The sequence below is a fragment of the Odontomachus brunneus genome, unplaced genomic scaffold, assembly GCF_010583005.1.
Source record: "Odontomachus brunneus isolate Ranch 3 - 2012 unplaced genomic scaffold, Obru_v1 Obru_scaffold_004, whole genome shotgun sequence".
Lineage (NCBI taxonomy): Eukaryota > Metazoa > Arthropoda > Insecta > Hymenoptera > Formicidae > Odontomachus > Odontomachus brunneus.
In genome coordinates this window covers 1,276,409-1,294,290 of record NW_022639454.1, presented here as the reverse complement: position 1 = coordinate 1,294,290, position 17,882 = coordinate 1,276,409, and the positions used below count along the sequence as shown (strand labels likewise).

The 17,882-nt window shown below is 43.2% G+C and overlaps 2 protein-coding genes across 4 annotated transcripts in view; one reads left to right on the top strand and one right to left on the bottom strand.

Moving 5' to 3' along the window:
- Positions 1 to 10,052, bottom strand: part of LOC116847682 — an 18,130-nt gene extending 8,078 nt beyond the window's left edge. Inside the window, exons 1-6 of the mRNA XM_032822941.1 lie at positions 9,743 to 10,052; positions 7,280 to 7,627; positions 6,834 to 7,187; positions 6,552 to 6,681; positions 3,779 to 4,465; positions 235 to 827 (exon numbers count right to left, since the gene is read on the bottom strand). Coding sequence (XP_032678832.1) covers positions 235 to 827; positions 3,779 to 4,465; positions 6,552 to 6,681; positions 6,834 to 7,187; positions 7,280 to 7,627; positions 9,743 to 9,775 — 2,145 coding nt within the window. The 5' untranslated portion in view covers positions 9,776 to 10,052. The remainder of the gene's footprint in view (positions 1 to 234; positions 828 to 3,778; positions 4,466 to 6,551; positions 6,682 to 6,833; positions 7,188 to 7,279; positions 7,628 to 9,742) is intronic.
- Positions 10,053 to 10,587: 535 nt separating this feature from the next.
- The window catches only part of LOC116847662 (polypeptide N-acetylgalactosaminyltransferase 5), a 26,536-nt gene continuing 19,241 nt past the window's right edge, over positions 10,588 to 17,882 (top strand). Inside the window, exons 1-2 of one of the 3 annotated variants that reach the window (XM_032822905.1) lie at positions 10,591 to 10,790; positions 11,278 to 11,574. The gene's annotated coding sequence lies outside the window, so the exon portion shown is untranslated. Of the gene's footprint in view, positions 10,791 to 11,277; positions 11,575 to 17,882 lie in introns of all 3 variants that reach the window. The other 2 variants (XM_032822914.1, XM_032822895.1) reach the window with 2 other exon arrangements.

Below are 17,882 nucleotides of genomic sequence, written 5' to 3'. Positions count from 1 at the left end.
AGTGCAAAAGCACATGTCGAAAAAACACTTTATCGCGTTCCATTTTTCACAAAGCAAAAGAAATTGTTGTTTAGGAAAATAATTGTGTATGCTGACTGAATGTTATCGAGAAATGTCGAAATTAATCACAAACTACCTGTTTCGTTAGTAATGACTACTAGAACTGTTTGCATTGCCATCTAACATTTGCGGGCGGAAACTAAGTTAAGGTCCTAATAACAACTCGATTTTTACCTGCGGCGACGACGAGCTTCGCCTCAACTCTATTGTCTTGATCCTCAATCCTCCACTAATAGCAATCGTTGACGTACCGCCCCCGCCGCCGCCGCTTGTTGCTTCAGAAACAGGAGTCGTCGCTGCCATCTCGCATACTTCTTCCTCCGTCTTGACAATGGGCGCCGGTTCGACTACTATCGAGGGACTCGTGGTCCTGCCGGGGAACTCCGGATTCGAGTGCTGCCGGTGTATCCAGTAATTGCCGGACGTGCTTTGCTGCTGACTGGTGAGCAGTGGATGCGAGTGCTGCTTAGTCAAGTAGGACGGCTGCGGCACCGTCAACAAATTCGTCGACGTCGTCACCGTCAACAGGTTCGGCTGATTGACCAACATGCTGTGCGGCGGCGGCGATATACGCGACTCCTCCCAGCTCCTCGACGTCTGAGGAAGATTCAACGTCGGTGTGGTCGCGTGAATCGAGGACGAGACGATGTGCGGCGAGCACGTTGTCGTCTCACTATCTGGCGACAGGTGACTCGGCTCCTTCTTCACCCGCGGCTGCCGCATCAGCAGCCGTGCCCTCTTCACCGGCGTCTGCTTGCACTGAGGAACTATAATAATAAATAGATCGATTTTAGATGTGTCGGCTAGTAGTGTTGCGTATGTCACAAGTCAACAAGTAAACGTGAAAACATTGGCACCTTTATATCGCACAACAGATTGATGGACATCTTGTATTGGATGATTACAACGCAGAATACAGTGTTAGCGATCTCGCGTTTCGATAACAGCTGTTATTTTAATGAAGGCTATTAAACAAACGGACCGACGATCCTGTTGATCCAACGATTGCGGATAATGATGCGTAACGAGAAGAACAATTATAATACTCGTTGTGCCGATATACATAATTGCTTCTTTAAATTACACAGATAATTATGTTCGCCGGCTAACGGAGAATCGACATCATAATTCCGGATAAAGTCGACCGTTCGCTTCGCACGGGAGATCAATAAGGGAGGTCGTCGAAACAGAACTCCCATTCTGTTGCAAACTGTTAGAATAATTTTTATTCCTTCAGAATTACTTCTTAATCGTTTATATAATGGGTATAAATGCTTCTTAACAGTGCAATTAACGGCTATTTTACTTTTAAAGACTAATCTCTAATTTTAAACCATTCAAATATATATATATATATATATATTTTTTTTTTTTCGACCTTCGTAAGAAGCTGATTCATCCTTATCCCACTGTAACGGAAGTTTCCTCAATGTACAGAAACGGATGAAGATGGGAAGTACAATCAAAATATCTCATCCAGGATTCTCACGTGTCTTTGTGTTCTTTTGTATTCAATACATGCCTTATATCACTGTTCGGAAACGACTCATCGAACATTGTACGTAATAAACTGTACAACATAGAATATTATAACTTTAAATGTAAAATTAGAAATAGCTCTCATAAAATTGGCATTCTATTAGTTGTGAAAATAATCGTTTCTTTTCATTACACACGGCAAAATCGAATTAACAAATCGTTATTACAGCTAAACGTAACGGAAACACAAATATTACAAAGGCAAAATATAATATTTTCGTACATAAATATGTATATATATAATATATAATTATATATATATATATATATATAAAATATAATAAAATATGTATATATATAATATATATAATATATATATATATATATATATATATATATATATATATATATATATATATATATATGTATGTATGTATGTGTATATATATATATATTCGTATACTTAAAACACGCTTCTAAAGCTCTCTGACCATATTTCACGTTGAATTCGTAATTTACTTCCAAATCGGCGAAACCACTCTCTCATAAAGTTCGGATTAATTTTGGAAAATTTAATACATCTAATACAATTACGTCTATTAGCAACGTTATTCCACGTCGTACGTTATTCCCGTCGATATAATTTTCCGGATTATTAACAAAAGCGAACGAAGGGTAAACGGAATTCGCAAAAAGAAGCGGCAATGGAATAATACTACTATATAGCACATAACAGACATATCATGATTTCTCGTGTGTGTACATATAACGTAATAAAAAGCGAAGAGAAATCAAGTGAACTCTCGTGCATAGAGGAATACGTATCCCGCGAGAAAGAAAATCTACAATCGTTCTCATATATTCAACAAAGCAGCAATTAATTCTTGTAATACATGTATTGATAGATTATCTCCGTGTGTGTGCATATTATTAATCTCGTACAATGTAACGACGCGGATGTGTGCAAGTACAGGACGACGACGTAGATCTCTAGCTAGTTTCGCGTCCTCGTTATCTACTATGTACAAAAAAGTTATACGAATTACACGACAGGGACTACAATCGGTGCAACGGTATAGTATCACTATTGCCAGTGCTGTAAATCCGACATTCTAGTCCTTATTTCGTCGGCGATTGCACTGTGATTGCACCAATTCTAGATGACACTGAAATCTTCGCTAACAAGGTTGCTGCGACGATAGGTAAGGAAAAATAGGAGAAAAAAGGACTAAACGCAACTATCAATATCTTCGCGAATGTCTTGAAAGACGCTAACAAGCGAACGTGCGCCAACATTTGACATGTCCGTACCATATGATCGTTATGTGTATGTGTGTGTCTGTGTAATTAGTGATTACCAATTATCATAAGTCCGGTTATTTATCACATTATAGACACCATTTAGCTTGAGTGGAAAAAAAGTGCAAAGACAAAAATATTTAATCGAGAAACACATATTGTAAAAGAAAATTTTGTTTCAACAAAATCGATGCGGGACAATCTATAACGTACAGGCTGTATCAAAGGCCGCGCAATTTTCTCTATGTTATAAATACGATATTTTGTATAAATATTGGGCTAAATTTTTTTCTTATTTACTAATATATAGTAATAATAAATAATAAATAAATCCTTGAGGAATACGATTCTTCTCAAAGGAAAATTTGGTCCAATGATCTAATCATCAGATTATTTTCAATTGCTTCCAAAAATTTGAATACTCGTCTTCAAATTTAGCGTGATAACGTAATCACGTGATAAAACGATCGCGAATATCGTTATAATTCTCGACAAGATTTTATGATGTGAGAAACAAAATCGAGTTTTCGCACGCACGTACACGCATACATACATACATACATACAAAATCATAAAATCATTCATAACCGAAGAAAAAAGTGCGAGACATCCGATAAATCCTGTACAATATACAAAACATACTTTTTATATTCGAGATCGAGATATCCAGAGGTCTACAAGTATAATGTGTAGCCAAACGCAGGGAAAGATGTCTGGAGAATGTAATCCGGACACTTTGCGATTTCGACGATATTGTGACATCTGCCTCACTTCTAAACAATCATTTGCACAGAGGATGGAAAAGGATCGCAGGCAGACGAAGAAGATAGGGAGGGAAATAATACTTCTCAAGCTCGTCTATACAAGTGACTCTCCGGATAATATTCAGTTCACATGGTGTTGTAATTAACGCCGTGCAGATTGATCGGCATCGTGGTGCTCGGTAACGCATAGTCCGTGTGCCTGCTGTCGATGTAGCCGCTCAGCATCGTATGGGGACTGGTTAGCATGGTGTGCGTGCTGTGTGTATTGTGTGTGCTGTGCGGAGTCGTAGGTGGACCCATGGGCGTCGGACTCTGCGAGTTCATCGGCTGCGCCGGGGGCGCCGGCGGCGGTGGCGGCGGCGGCGAGGAATTGACCTCCTGTTTGACGCGGGACTTGAGACTGGGTCGATTGTTCGGGTAGCCGCGCTTCTTGTATTCTAGCCAGAGCGTTCGGTTGTTCACGCCGTACATCCGCGCGGCCTTGCAAAACCCTATGCCGCCGTAACGCACAGCGTCAAGCGCGCGTATAAAGTTCTCGTCCGCTTGTGGATTAGTCGAGCGCTTCCTCTTAATCGCAGTCTGCGGGCTGGCGCAAGGACTCTGGCAGTTGCTTGGGCACTGCGTCGATGGCGAGGGGCCGCCTGACGACGCATGCTGCAACGTCCCATGGGCGGAGTTCGAATAGTTCGTCAGGGCGCAACTGGAACCAGTCGTGCTGGTACCAGAGTACTGTTCGCTGATGGTCGAGGTTGCTGTTATTTCGGGCGTCGTAAACGCCGACGACGCTTGGATCGACAGATTCGTTTGACACGAGGACAGAGCGAAACGTGGATATGTGTGCTCCATTATAGTCCATTGTAATCCTGTAGAACAGACCGATTGATCGTTGGTCAGAGCACAGGAATTATCAACCCGCTGATAATATACTTTGCGTTCACGGCAAAGATAAGTGTGATTAGATGAAAGAATAACGTTGGGCGTAATATCGTCAAAGTATTATGAAATGAACGGTGAGAAAGAGAAAACAACTGTAGTATCCGCGATTTACTGACCATCTACCATTTTTTATCTTTTAACATAACTCTACGATACGCGATACTCTTGCACAAAGCACAGTTGATGCATTCCCGTGATAATTAATGTATCTCATCCGTATGCGTCACGTCGAAATCAATCTTAATCAGATATACAATTTTCACACGATTATGTTGTACCAACGATAACCAGCTTATGAATAATAACGAACAATATATCGGCGTATTTGTTCATATAAAACAAGGCGATACATATATAAGTATATATATAGTTGTAATCTAATAAAAATAAAATATAGTTTATTCTATAATATATATATATAGAGAGAGAGAAAATAATACTAAGCTAAGTAAGCGAAAGAAAATTGTAAATATCGAAAAATAAAATTTGTGAAGAAACGATTATGAGCCTATCAAATATGGAGTTGCGGCATGGCACAGATACATTTTTAAGCACGTTGTTATTTAAAATATTCAAATATGTGTACGGTTTAATTGTAATTTATTGGACAGAGTATAAGGCACACATACACACTCCGTTAATGTCAAAGGTCCGATATGCTGTCCTTTCGGCAACATCATACATTGTGTGCCATGTATCTGTGTACCATGGTGATCTTCTTTCATGAATGAAACTATCTCTTTTTTTTTCTTGCACATTCGCATTATTGAAATATCAATTCCTGAAATTTCGCTCTATTTTCATGTCAAACGTCTGTTGATTCTCCTTGTGCAATACATTTAAACGCATCTGTGCCAGCATTTAATGTGTGTAAATATCGCTTATCGACATGCAGTATAAATACCCACCACAATCAGTATGCATAATTTATAGTAACAATTATCAGAGATATTTGCATAAAGGGAAGGTACCATGCAATTCCGAAGTTACAGAATCATTTTGCGCGTTTCATTACAATGTATGTATATAGTTCACTAAAAGAAATCATATTATTAAATACACAACATAGCTAACAACTATCGTAAACTCTCCCTTTGTCAATCCTACTGCCGTTCGCGCGTGACATCCTATCAAATTAAAAACTATGCCTTCAAACTCTCATACCTTCCATAACGCGTATGTAATCATTCTAGATCACTAACACTGTATCTATCAATCTGTTGTATAATCAGAAAAGAAATAATCCGACTTATATCTCGTCAAAATAGAAAAAATTGCATGCCTGCTGTACAATCAAATTCGACTATACATATCCTCTTTCTGTGTGTGGCTGTCATTTTTAATTCGAAATCTTGCAAAAACTACAAAATTTAAAAATCATACATTTCAATAAAGCATACGAATATAGTAAGATCTTTCTCTCCTAACTTCATAATGTATATACACATGATATGAGATGTCATATTTATATATATATTAAATTGTTTTACATGATTGCTTGCTTATTATATGAATTATTTACATTCCTATATCTTTAATATATAAATATTACACAATTTACGTGTATGTAATATATACAGAATTGAAGTTATTTGTTCAAATCTTTAATATGTATTGAAATGCATATCACTGATAAGCAACATGTTACAAGTAGCTAAATTATAATTTTTCACAAAAACAAAAAATGGAAAAAGCATATAGTATTTAAGAAAAAATATATTTGAATACTTGCATCTATATTTTGGAATTAGAAATTTTTAAATCACAACCATGTATGTAATTATGTAAGGCATGCAGCATAAATAAAAAAAAAGTATTAGAAATTTATACACATTACTCATTTTATATATTTTTAAATTTGTGTGTCGTGTGTGTGTGTCTGCGCGCGCGCGCGTAAAATATATAGTTTAAATCATTGTATGATATAAATAATGCTAACTACGTGATTGGATACTTATGAAGGTACCTACTTGTGTGTGTATGTGTAAAATGATGTAAAGCTTAAAGTCTTACCTTGATGAACGGGTGGTTGCGAAGGAACAGAACTTTGTCCAATGTTCCCGCCCGACTGTTGACTTACATCTTGAATAGAACCGTCACTTTGGGCTGGTGTATTGGTAGAACTGTTTTCCATATTACTCATCTGAAAAAAATACATATACTTTAGCATATCATTTATTATCATATTGTTCTTCATATGTTATAGTTCAATATGCTGCAGTTTTGTTAACACTTAGAATTCTTTGCGTGTTTACTGCTTAAATTGTTTTTAAATATAATATCAGATCCACTTACAATTGATATTTGATCTTCATCAATGCTGCCTTGAGATTCTGTACTGGTGTTCACCGGTCGCCTCAGATTTTCTCCACTTTCTTGTGATACAATTAGAGGTTCAGGTTTGACGATATTAGTGGCCACTAATGTTATTTCGTTAATATCCTCAGGTTTATCACCGGAACCAGATGTTGAACCAGTAGAAGACTTTCTTAACCTTTTTCTACGGAAAGAAGGCGACAGCGGAGACGGACTGGGTGAGCAGGATTCACCGCGTTCCGCACCGCCTGTTTCACTGCTACCACTTGGCCATTTGGTCAACGATGCTGAATGCATCTCTGCGAGTCCTTTTATCTTTAAGCTCTCTGCCGTCTGTTAAACAAATAGTACGTTATATATTAAGATCTATGTAGTGCGGTATAAATAGACCATTCAATCGCTGACAATATCAAAGTATTTCTTACCTTTATGATAGATGGCAATTGATCTTGAGATATGTTTACTTCTCCATAATACATGAAGTCTACCATAATCTTAAGGTCTGCAAACTTGATGTCCTTAAGTATAACAATAGGATGTTGACAAGGATTCACTGTAAACAGTGACTGAAAATATGTACTACACGCTGATAGTACAACTTTGTGGGCCTGCAGATGCCTGCCTTCAGCAGCAAGAGTAACATCCACTAGAGTCTCATTATTCAGCAAATTGGAGAAAACTGAGATGAAGTTCGGTTGATGATTGTTCCACCGCAAACAGAACTGTTGCATAGACATTGTGACAAACCAGAAGATCACTTCTATAAACTTCAACTGCAATACAAAGTAAAAACAGAATTGACAGAAATATATCAAATCAAAGTATTAGAAAATATACATAAATATCATATACAAATAGCATAAAAACACCTAAAGTGACACAACTGTGGCGATGAATTTTGCTGGTTGAGCAACAATTTTTCTCTAACCAACAAACGAAAGCACGCTATGGATGGAAAAAAAATCTTATCCAGGAATAGCTAATGCTCACGAATGTCGAAGGCTGTAAATAACGCGTCGGGCAGATTTTCTCGATGAGTACAGCGAAAAATCGCGATTACAGAAGTGCGAGACGTCGATGGAAGATGACATGTTTTTGCACCGTCGAGCTGCACGAACTTCGGCGACGCCGTCGACGTTTGGCGTGTATGGGACGCACACAACACAAACAACGCACACGACAGGCTCGTCGGGACAAACCTTCCTGTGGTTTCACGCAGGATCCAATTTTCGGACATGGAACGACGATGATAACGATGACAATGATAACGATGACAATGATGACGACGACAATAATAACGACGTAGACGCTAGCGAGGAAAAATGAGAGAGAAAGACGAGAGAAAAATCGGTGGTGAAGTGCTCACTTTGACTGCGAAGTGTCGCACGATTCCGTGTCGTAGAGGTTCCGCGCGTCGCGAACGACAAAGGGTCCACCGGTGTCGTTTAAAAGACAATGCACCTCGTCACCGTGGTGGTGATCGTCGTCGTCGCCGTCGTCGCGGCCGCTACCACCATGGATCCTACGAAATTTTCCACAACAGACTGAGCGATGACGCTTGTGTAATTCACGAGTGACGTCATGGACGAGGGAGGACTTATACGTGACGCTGCTGTAGTAACGCCGGGCGCGGGCACAGCGCGCGCGGTCGAATTTTGTCGCGCGTGTACCACCAACTCTCACGACTATTGTCGCACGTAGTGCAGGAGTATTGCGTGCGATCGAAAAATATACGCGAGATCTTATCAATGTGCGTCCTCACAAAATCTAACTTGATCAATATAGCGGCCGACCGTCGTCGCCATCTGGCGAGCGATCCGCGCGTACATGAGCGCGCACGACATTTCGAAATCGCGGAGCCGACGCGGCAATTTTTCTTCCCCTCTTTTGAGGCTATGTTCGCACAGCGGAAGCTGCCCTTTCGATTCGCCAATCGAGCAACTTACGTCACGTACGTGACGTTAATGTAAGAGAAACGGAACTTAAAGTAAAATGGCCGAGTTCAACTCCAAATATGCATATAAAGAAAGCCCTTGAATCTCGGATACTTCGTACTTCAATAGGTCCGCTTGACACTCCGAATGCTCCAAAGTGTTAAATGAACCGATATAATTCGTCTGTTCGTCGCTCTCAAGTACTTGCAGCGCTACACGAACCTCAGCCAAAGTGTATCATGTGCGTGTGCAAATCTGACGAAAATCGTACTTGAATAATATCGAAAACGCGACATCGTTCAAGAATACAGACAATTTCTCTTGATCTTTCTAGATTTCTCTAGATGTTATCTTCATTTCACCGAGACCACCGACGAGTTAATATTAAAAACAGTTGGGATTTAACGAATCAGAAAATTTTACTATCAAATAACCTGCCAATAAATTTGTCGATAGAAAAGTATCAAATCGATCAAATCATGTAGAGAATAACTACACAAATGCAGTTTCGTAAAAATACTGAATGTACTATAGCAGGTATATATTCGTAACGATAAAGCATCAAGATATCCTTATGGAAAAAAACTATAAGAAAAAACTACTGAGAACAATATAGGAAAACTGTTGAAGCACTATTGAAAAATATTGAAATACTACTATATACTTATTACAACACTATTGGAAAACTATAAAAAATCTATTCGTTAATTTTATAAATAGTTTTTAAATAAGTTTTCAATAATTAAAACAGTATTTTCGTTAATCGAAAACCCTTATAGAAATATCATACTAAGAATCATTGATAATTACTTATTATCCAGTATTTTTAATACTGAAAATAAGTAATTATCAATGATTCTTAGTATGATATTTCTATAAGGGAATACTACAATTCTCAATAGTTTTCTTACAATATTTTTTCATAAAGGTAGTTGTGAGTTACAAGATTAATACCTCATTACTCATTGTGAATGTCCAGGTGTTCATATCAGGTTGCACAAGTGGTTTTTACAAGTGATAAATAAGTCATCCTTCTTCAGTCACCTCCGGATTCCTCGGGTTTTCTTCGCCAATGTAAAAATTCGCCCAGGACTAACCGTCTTTAACTCGTCGGTATCGCGACTCAACGTCCGCCATTTGCGCGGGAAAGAGAAACGTCAATTCGCGGACGCATCGATAAATCTCGAGTCTCAAGTGACACATCAGAGCCCTTGTTCTTGAAATAGTTGCATATACGTAAGTTTTAGGTTTAATGCGCAGATTTAATCATACCATAAAATAGCTGCGCAATGAACATTATGTATACGCAAAAATTTCAAGAATAGAGGCCCTAGTCTGTTCTTTTCAGCTGCACTGTTGAATTGGTGCAATTAGTTAGAGTGAGAAAACTATTGAGAAATATATTTGTCTCGCTTTAACTTATTGCACCAGAGCCCTTATTCTTGAAATAGTTGCGTATACGTTTCACTGCGCAGCTACTTTATGATATGATTAAACCTGCGCAGTAAAACTTAGGGCCCTTGCAGAATGCCAGGCAACAGGAACAGAGAATAGAAATTCTGATTGGTCAATTATTTCCATTCCTTGTTCTTATTGGCTATTGCCTATTCCTATTGTCTGTTGCCTGGCATTCTGCAAGGGCCCTTACGTATACACAACTATTTCAAGAATAAGGGCCCAGTGCAGCTGAAAAGAACAGACCAATCGACTCTCGATACATCGCAACGATATCGACGCGCGCAAGTGCGACTCGGAGGTGCTGCCGCGAACAGGTGTCGCGCGCACCACGACTCTCACGACGCCCTAACCTCGGCGCCGCCGCCGCCGCCGCCACTCGTTTGCTCCGCTCCGTGCCGCGCCGCGTCGCGTCGTGCTCCGCTCCGCGCGATGTCAGGCGTATCCTCCGTTTAGTGCGACGAGACGGCGACGACATGCACACCCACGGGCTTCCTTCTTCCACTGCGTCGCACCGTTGATCAACGGCTGATCATCAAGGAAGAAGGTGCGTATCGACGGGCACGAAACTGCTCTGGAAATCGACCGGCCCCGAGGAGAGAGCTGCGACGAGAATGGTGCGAGCGAGCGCGTTACCGCGTCGTCGCGTGCACACGTACCGTCCATTCACATTTTAGTCCGTCCCGCTCTCGCGGTGATTCTCGGGTCGTACTTCTGGTCGCAGCAGAACGAGCTGGCGGACCAGGTCGTTGACGTGTGAGAAGTGCGCGAGTCGCGCAGCTGACTGTCTTCTGGTCTCGGCTGAGCCATCATTCGTTCCTTGGGCGATTCGTTCGACCAGAACCAATGATCAGTCCTCGAGATCGTTCCGCTGCGAATCTGTCTTTTCCTTCTTTCTCTCTCACTCTCTTTCCCTCCCTTGCGCGCGCGCGCGCGCGCGTGTCTCGCCATGCACGCACGAGGAATCTCGTGTCGTCCGACTTTGATCTCGATGCGACGATGTTTTAATTCACACGGAAGTCTCAACCTTGCAGGTGCAGTGTCGTTGCGACACGGACGAGCGGAACGCGCTGCAGTTCCCGCATCGCGCCGGGAACGATTAACATATGTACGAGCGCGTTCGAAACAGTGCCGCGAGCTTAGCCCTATACGTGACTGCTTTGGAGCTCGCGCGAGTCGGGAAAGTTCATTCCCAGGGGAAGAGGTGGTCCCTCGTCGTGGGATCGGTGAATCCACCCAGCATCTGTCCGAGCACGCACCACCCATCATTCATCAGGCCGCGCGGTTAATGTCCCCCGGATCGTGCCAGAGAGCAAACGCCACGCGGAACCGTGAGTGATCGATCTGACGTATGTCCTGTGGAAGACAGAAAGTTCGGAAGCGCGCTCTCTGCCACGTTTTTAGAATGTCGAGCGCGTCGCGCGCGCGGCTGTTACGTCTTACATGTCGCTCTTTTTCTCCCTCTCTCTCTCTCTCTCTCTCTCTCTCTCTCTCTCTCTATCGCTTCTCTGCCTACATGTGTGTGTGTACGTGTGTGCGCGCGCGCGTCATACGTGGATTTGCCGACGCGAGATCGTTCGCCGATCGATAACGGGATTTTCGAACATCGTCCATGAACCGGTTCATCGTTCGCGAACGCGTCCTTAGCGACGCGGCAGCTCTCTTCCCTCGAAGGGATGCACCTTCGGCGTGACACCTTTCCGCGGAGCACGCACCCGTGCACGCAAGCTGAGGCATGCGACGCGTGGCTTAATAACGGTGCCACGAAGTAGGTGCTCGTGCGAACGAGCGCGCAATCCGCCGCGTCGTGTTACGGAGATCACGCGCGAGCGAACTCCGTATGTGCACATCGCGTTTCTCTATCGCGCTGCAAAACATCATTCATCGCGACGATCTCTCCGATTCGGGGGATTAGAAATTCAAGCTCGGAGAGATCCGGGAGACTGTACGCACGCACGCGAATTCCGCGCGACGGTACACGCCCTGCATGCGAGGAAAGGGCCGGAAGTAATCTCTCTTAATTTCAGGTGTGAAGCAAAAGGGAATTCAACGCGAATTGCGCGCACTAACGCTCGTTAGAGAAATTAAATATCTCGTTTCGTCGAGCGCAGCTCGTTGATATCATCGTGCGGGCGCCATCAGGAGAATTAAAATTCACATGAGAAAGAGAGGGAGGGAGGGAGAGAGAGAGAGAGAGAGAGAGAGAGAACCACGAAACGACGAGATGTTGAAGTGTAGGGGACGTCGTTTCGTGCTGGAATTTCCTTCCGGAAAACGTCGAGTTTTTTGGAAAAAAGTTTCCTTGCAGTTTTATCCTGCTACTTCGCCTTTTAAGAAGTTAGCATTGCACACAAGCCGGGGAAACACGCGCACACACGCACGTGCGCCATTGTTGTTTACGCGTGAGTGTCCAACGCGGTATTACTTCGCATTCTCGCTCTACATTTACCGCTAAACGCCGTCGTCCGGTCCCGAGTACATATCTCACGCTCGTGTGTAATATACTCGATTCTTTCTCGAGAAAGGAAACCCCGCGGGTCAAGTAACACTACTTCGAGCAGATTTCAGTGATTCGGCCGATTAACCGCGACCTTAGTTCATCTAAGATTCTGGTCGTCCACTTGTACGAACAGCCGGGGGTCTCTCGCAGAGAGATAGAGGAAAGAGACGAGATGAATATTGAGACACGGCGGGTGGCCGTCTGCTCGCAGCAGATAGAATTGTAGCGAACAATCGGGATCCTGGGCTCGGTGTATCGCGCGACGGTCACTTAAAGACGGCCGTGAGACGCGTCGCGCTAAAATCGATCTATCGGAACCAGGTCAGCTCCTGAGGTCTTCATCCCACGCTGCGCGACCAGCGAAAAGACAAGTTAAGCAAAACGGACTGGATGCGGTAACTCGGTTAGAGAGAAGTCGTGTTCCGTGAAGGGAGACCGCTCGGGACGTAAGAAGTATGCGTGTTTTTGCTGTCGTCTCGTTTAAAAATCCCGCTGATTTGTCGCGAAGACCGCGCACAGAGTATTTTCGCGGTTCTCGCTCCGCCCGGATGCGGAAGTTCGCGCTCGTGAATTCGCAAAGCGTGAAGCGCCGCTTTTCATCATTACCCGATGTAGAAATAATTCAGTGCGCGGTGTCCGTGCAACGGGCAATCCGTCTAATTCGGTGGCCGTTAATACCGAGAATTCTAGGACACGCTGTACAAATGCTCGGGACAAACAGCTCTCTTCTCATATCAGTGAATTTGAACAATGCTAATTGTAGAACGGAAACGACACAAACACTGCGAAAATATCTCACTCTCACCGCTCTCTTAGGCGCTTTTTTTCGCGCTATTGTGCGTTTTCATATTTGCAGTCGCGACACATCCTCGTGGATCTTTCTTTCCCCAAAAACGTCTTCTTGACGTTCTCATCGTACGAAATTTCGGATTTATCGATCCAAGAATGTGCAACAGACGCGCTCGAGGGGAAGCCTCATCTAGCTCGGCACAAGATGAATTTTCTTCGATCTGCCGGCGAATTAGTTTCCATTGTCGCAGCGAATCCCCCGAATCTCGTGATTTCGAGCGGCGCGCCCGCAGCACTCGCTCGTTCATTCGATCGCCACATAAGTCGCGGAGGCACCGCGGTGGCGACAAACCGCCAGTAAATTCAATTGTCCGCGATATGCCCGCACGGTTTCCAACATGGTTTCTCTTTTTCCTCCAGACCGTCTCGCTTCGCGCGGAGACAGCTCTCTGTCGTCCTCGTCTACTCTGTCTTCCTCTGTCGCCGGAGTTCCGGTATGCGCTGCACCTGTCCGTCCGTTATTCGTCTTCAAGGCCTGCAGAGCACTCCGAGGACTCGCATCCAAGTACCGGTCCCTCGGAGAGAAACTCGTCTCAAGGCCGCGCCGTTTTGCAACGCCGAGAGTGATCCGTCACGGAGCAGCGCAGAACGCAAGTTCTCCTCTCTCTCTCTCTTTCTCTCTGACGGCGACGAGAGGGTCGCGATAATGGTGTGTGCACCTCCCGCGGAGGATCCGCTATCCTCATGTTCTCACGTCTCGGAGTTTGGAAAGCGTGGGGAGATACGCGTGGTTACATGGTTTTGTGATTGTGCGAGATGATGCGAGGCGCTTCAATGTACAGAACGCACGTTGACGGCTGACACCGTCGTCGTGAGAGAACGTCGGCTTGACGTGAGACTCAGCGGCGAAGCATCTCGAGTTCCGTTTCCGAGGTCGCTTTACACATTCAGATTAGATACGTCCGAATCGCACGGCTAAACGATAGCGTGCGCACAGACAAGGATCGTCCTTCTGCTGAGGCAAGCTATTGAGCAACATTAGTTTCCTTCTTAGGTAATGCCTCCAACGAAGAGTATTTTCTCAGTAATAGACTTCAGACATACTCCTCACAAATTTGAGGAGAGTTCACTGCAGTTGTCACGCACTCCAGAGAATATTTGTGGAACTTGATCGAAAGAGAAGTTGGTTAGACTCAATGCAGCAAGCAAATCAAATCTTGTTTTTATTCAATATTTTTGATCGAAATGTTAGATTTACTATGACTCAACGTGTGTTTGGAACAAACCTGATACTTACGATGAGCTTACGATAAATTCGCGGGTATATAAACATGCGAAATACAAATAACTTTCACTTGAATATGCATTTTTCTGTGTGCTTACTTGGAGTTTGCGATACATTCCAGATAAACGAACAGATTGTTTAAGCTCGCTCGGTACAGGTCACTCGTGAAAATCGCGAGGAGAAGGGAGAAAAAGAGGGAAAAGATCGCAACCTTCGGACGGCCTTCGCGAAGGAAGTCGCGGGTAATTGTTCGTGACGTTAATCGTGAAAATTACGGGCGAGCAGCGCGCGACACGCTAAACTCCGGCGCTTTCCAATCAATTACGAGTGCGCTCAGCTCGCGTCTCCAACCCCGATACTTAGATTAATCAATTAATTGAGGAGCAGCGCGGTCGCCCGCAGCGAATTACGCGGAGAGTCGGCGCGCTTCGTCTGGATACCGGTCGTTCGTTTTAGTCTCACCCGCAGTTTTGGATTATTATTCACGCGCGGGGATCCCCTTGATTTTCACCGAAGAAAATCGGCCCACCAACGTCGCACCGCGACAATAATGAGACATCAGTGAAATCACGACGCGGGCTGCGTCGCGGCCGACAAATGGTATTCGTGATGGATGACACCGCTTGATGTTCCCGAGTGTATACGCGCCATTTACGTCACTGTTTCCCCCGCGAGAGAGGAAGAGAGAAAGAGAGAAACGATACTTAATTACGCCGCGCTTCGCCAGTGATTCACGAAACGAGTGAAAGGTGCTTCTCCGCGGGCCGCGACGGTGCCGCGCCGGCAAGTTCTCCCCAGAGAGAAGCGATAAGCATGCAAGGAGAGACGGAGGCTCTCGACTGCTAGCGACCGCTACACCGTCAGGAAAAATAGCGACCGGTCGCGTAAGAAGCCTTGCTTGTCCGCAAGGACGCTCGTCCCGGGACCCATTTTTCCGTTTGACATTTGCTGTCATGAGCGCGCCACGTGACTCGCCGCGTGCCAACCAAATGTCACCGCGTGTAAAAGGTCGGCTGAATCACAGTTAGCTGTTAACAAAAGAGATTAACGGTTGATAATGTGGACTGATATAAATATCGCGATATTCAACGTTCGTGTGTGTGTAAGATTCATCTTTGCGAGGTACAATTCATACACTGAGACAAAAAAATATTTCAAAAGTAAAGAATATGTATTCCTAGTATGGGTGCTAGCGATTTTGAGGAAAATTTTACTATCGAATTCAACTAAAAATCGCAGTGAGAAAACATCACTTTTTCAGGAGAATTTCGTTGAGCATTCATAGTATACATGAATTGTAAATCTCCGGTAAACTTTCATCTCAAACGGGACGTTTTAAAATGCAACTTTGAAAGCGCAGATTTAAGTAAATATGTATTGTTAGTACTCGCACCGAACAAAACCATCTCTCTCATTTTTTTATATTTTTTCTCCTAGTGTGCACGCACTTCGAAACGCGAAACTCACATTCAAGAGCTACGTCCAGACAAACCATTCGGACGATGATTGCTTCGCGTGTGATTGACAGACGACTTGGGAACGTACCGCTTAATAAGAAACCTCAAAGAAAATCGGGTTTCACGCGCGTCGTAAATAAGCATGTCGTAAAAGTGGAGCTCGTAATGTTATACGTTCGCGTCACAATGCCGTATGAATTGTTTTATTGGATCGCGTGAATTTCAGCGTGAATTGTTAGAAGTTAACTGACGGAAGTTAATTTCCAGCATTTTACATTCCGCGGCACGTTTCGTACGCATGTACGATCAATATTACGATGAAATTGATCTCTCTCTCCCTCCCTCTCCTTGTCTCTCTCTATTTATCTATCTATCTATATATATATATATACATATATATATATATATATATATATATATATATATACACACATATACATATACATAAACATAAATATATATATATATATATATATATATATATATATATATATATATATATCCTTATCTCTATCCCTCAGTCCCTATCAGTCAAGTCAAGTGGAAAACGTTTTCCATTTTAATTACAAAGGAGATATTACAAGATAAGCGGGAATACATAAAAGCACTTTGCGCGCACGCACTATAATACATCATAAACGCGCGAGCGTTTATCGCGCGAGGTGGTAACTCTCTCGAAAAGTTTGATCGGCCGGCGTGAATGATAAACCGCCGTGGTTTGCGCGACCCAAACAGTAGGATAATAATCGAGCGTGTAAACGAGATATAACATTTTGCACGGGAATGCCGGCTGGCCGCGAACGAACGCCCCGGCGACTGCCAGCAGTCCGTCAAAATGCGCGCACGCCGCTTAATCCGTTCTCCATCACGCGGGAAAACTTTATGCCGGCCTGTGACCTGTATAAAACGGCGCGTAATAACGGTATATCCGCACGATACCGCGAGATCCTCATTGTATCGCCCGGCATTTGCCGGCCTCTCTGTGCGCGCCCCGGCATAATTCCAAGCGGCGCGCCGGCGGTTTCGCATTGTTCTCCAATTCGAAGCCGGCATACGCTTTTGACCCAGTGCAACCACGTGCGCGACACACATATCGGTAATCTTTTAATCACCACGTCACGCGGATTACATATACGCCGAGCGATTACCGAGCGAGATAAACTAGTAGCAACATAACGATCTAAACGACTGCGGCTTTTCATTAAGTAATCTAAAAGACGTTAAGCGTATCGTACTGTTATATCGAGATAGATAATAGGAGTTATAAGCTGCGGGATATTCGCGATGGTTAAAGGGTACTGTCAATCCAAATAATTATACGTTTTTCGAATTGGACGTCCCGGCCGTTATCTGAAACTCATCTCAAGTGAGATGTGCAGATTTCAATTTATACCTGCATCAATAATCATTATTTGGAACTTGTCTCAAATGAGAGATTTAAGTACAGAATTAGATAACAGTCTTTCAGTTGGGTCGCAATCAAAGATATAAATGACATACATCTCATATATTAGGACCTTAACTTAGTTTCCGCCCAAAAAATACTGAGAAAAAGCATTTATTATAAAAAATTTATTTAAATTATTTCAATGAAAGTATTTTCCATCA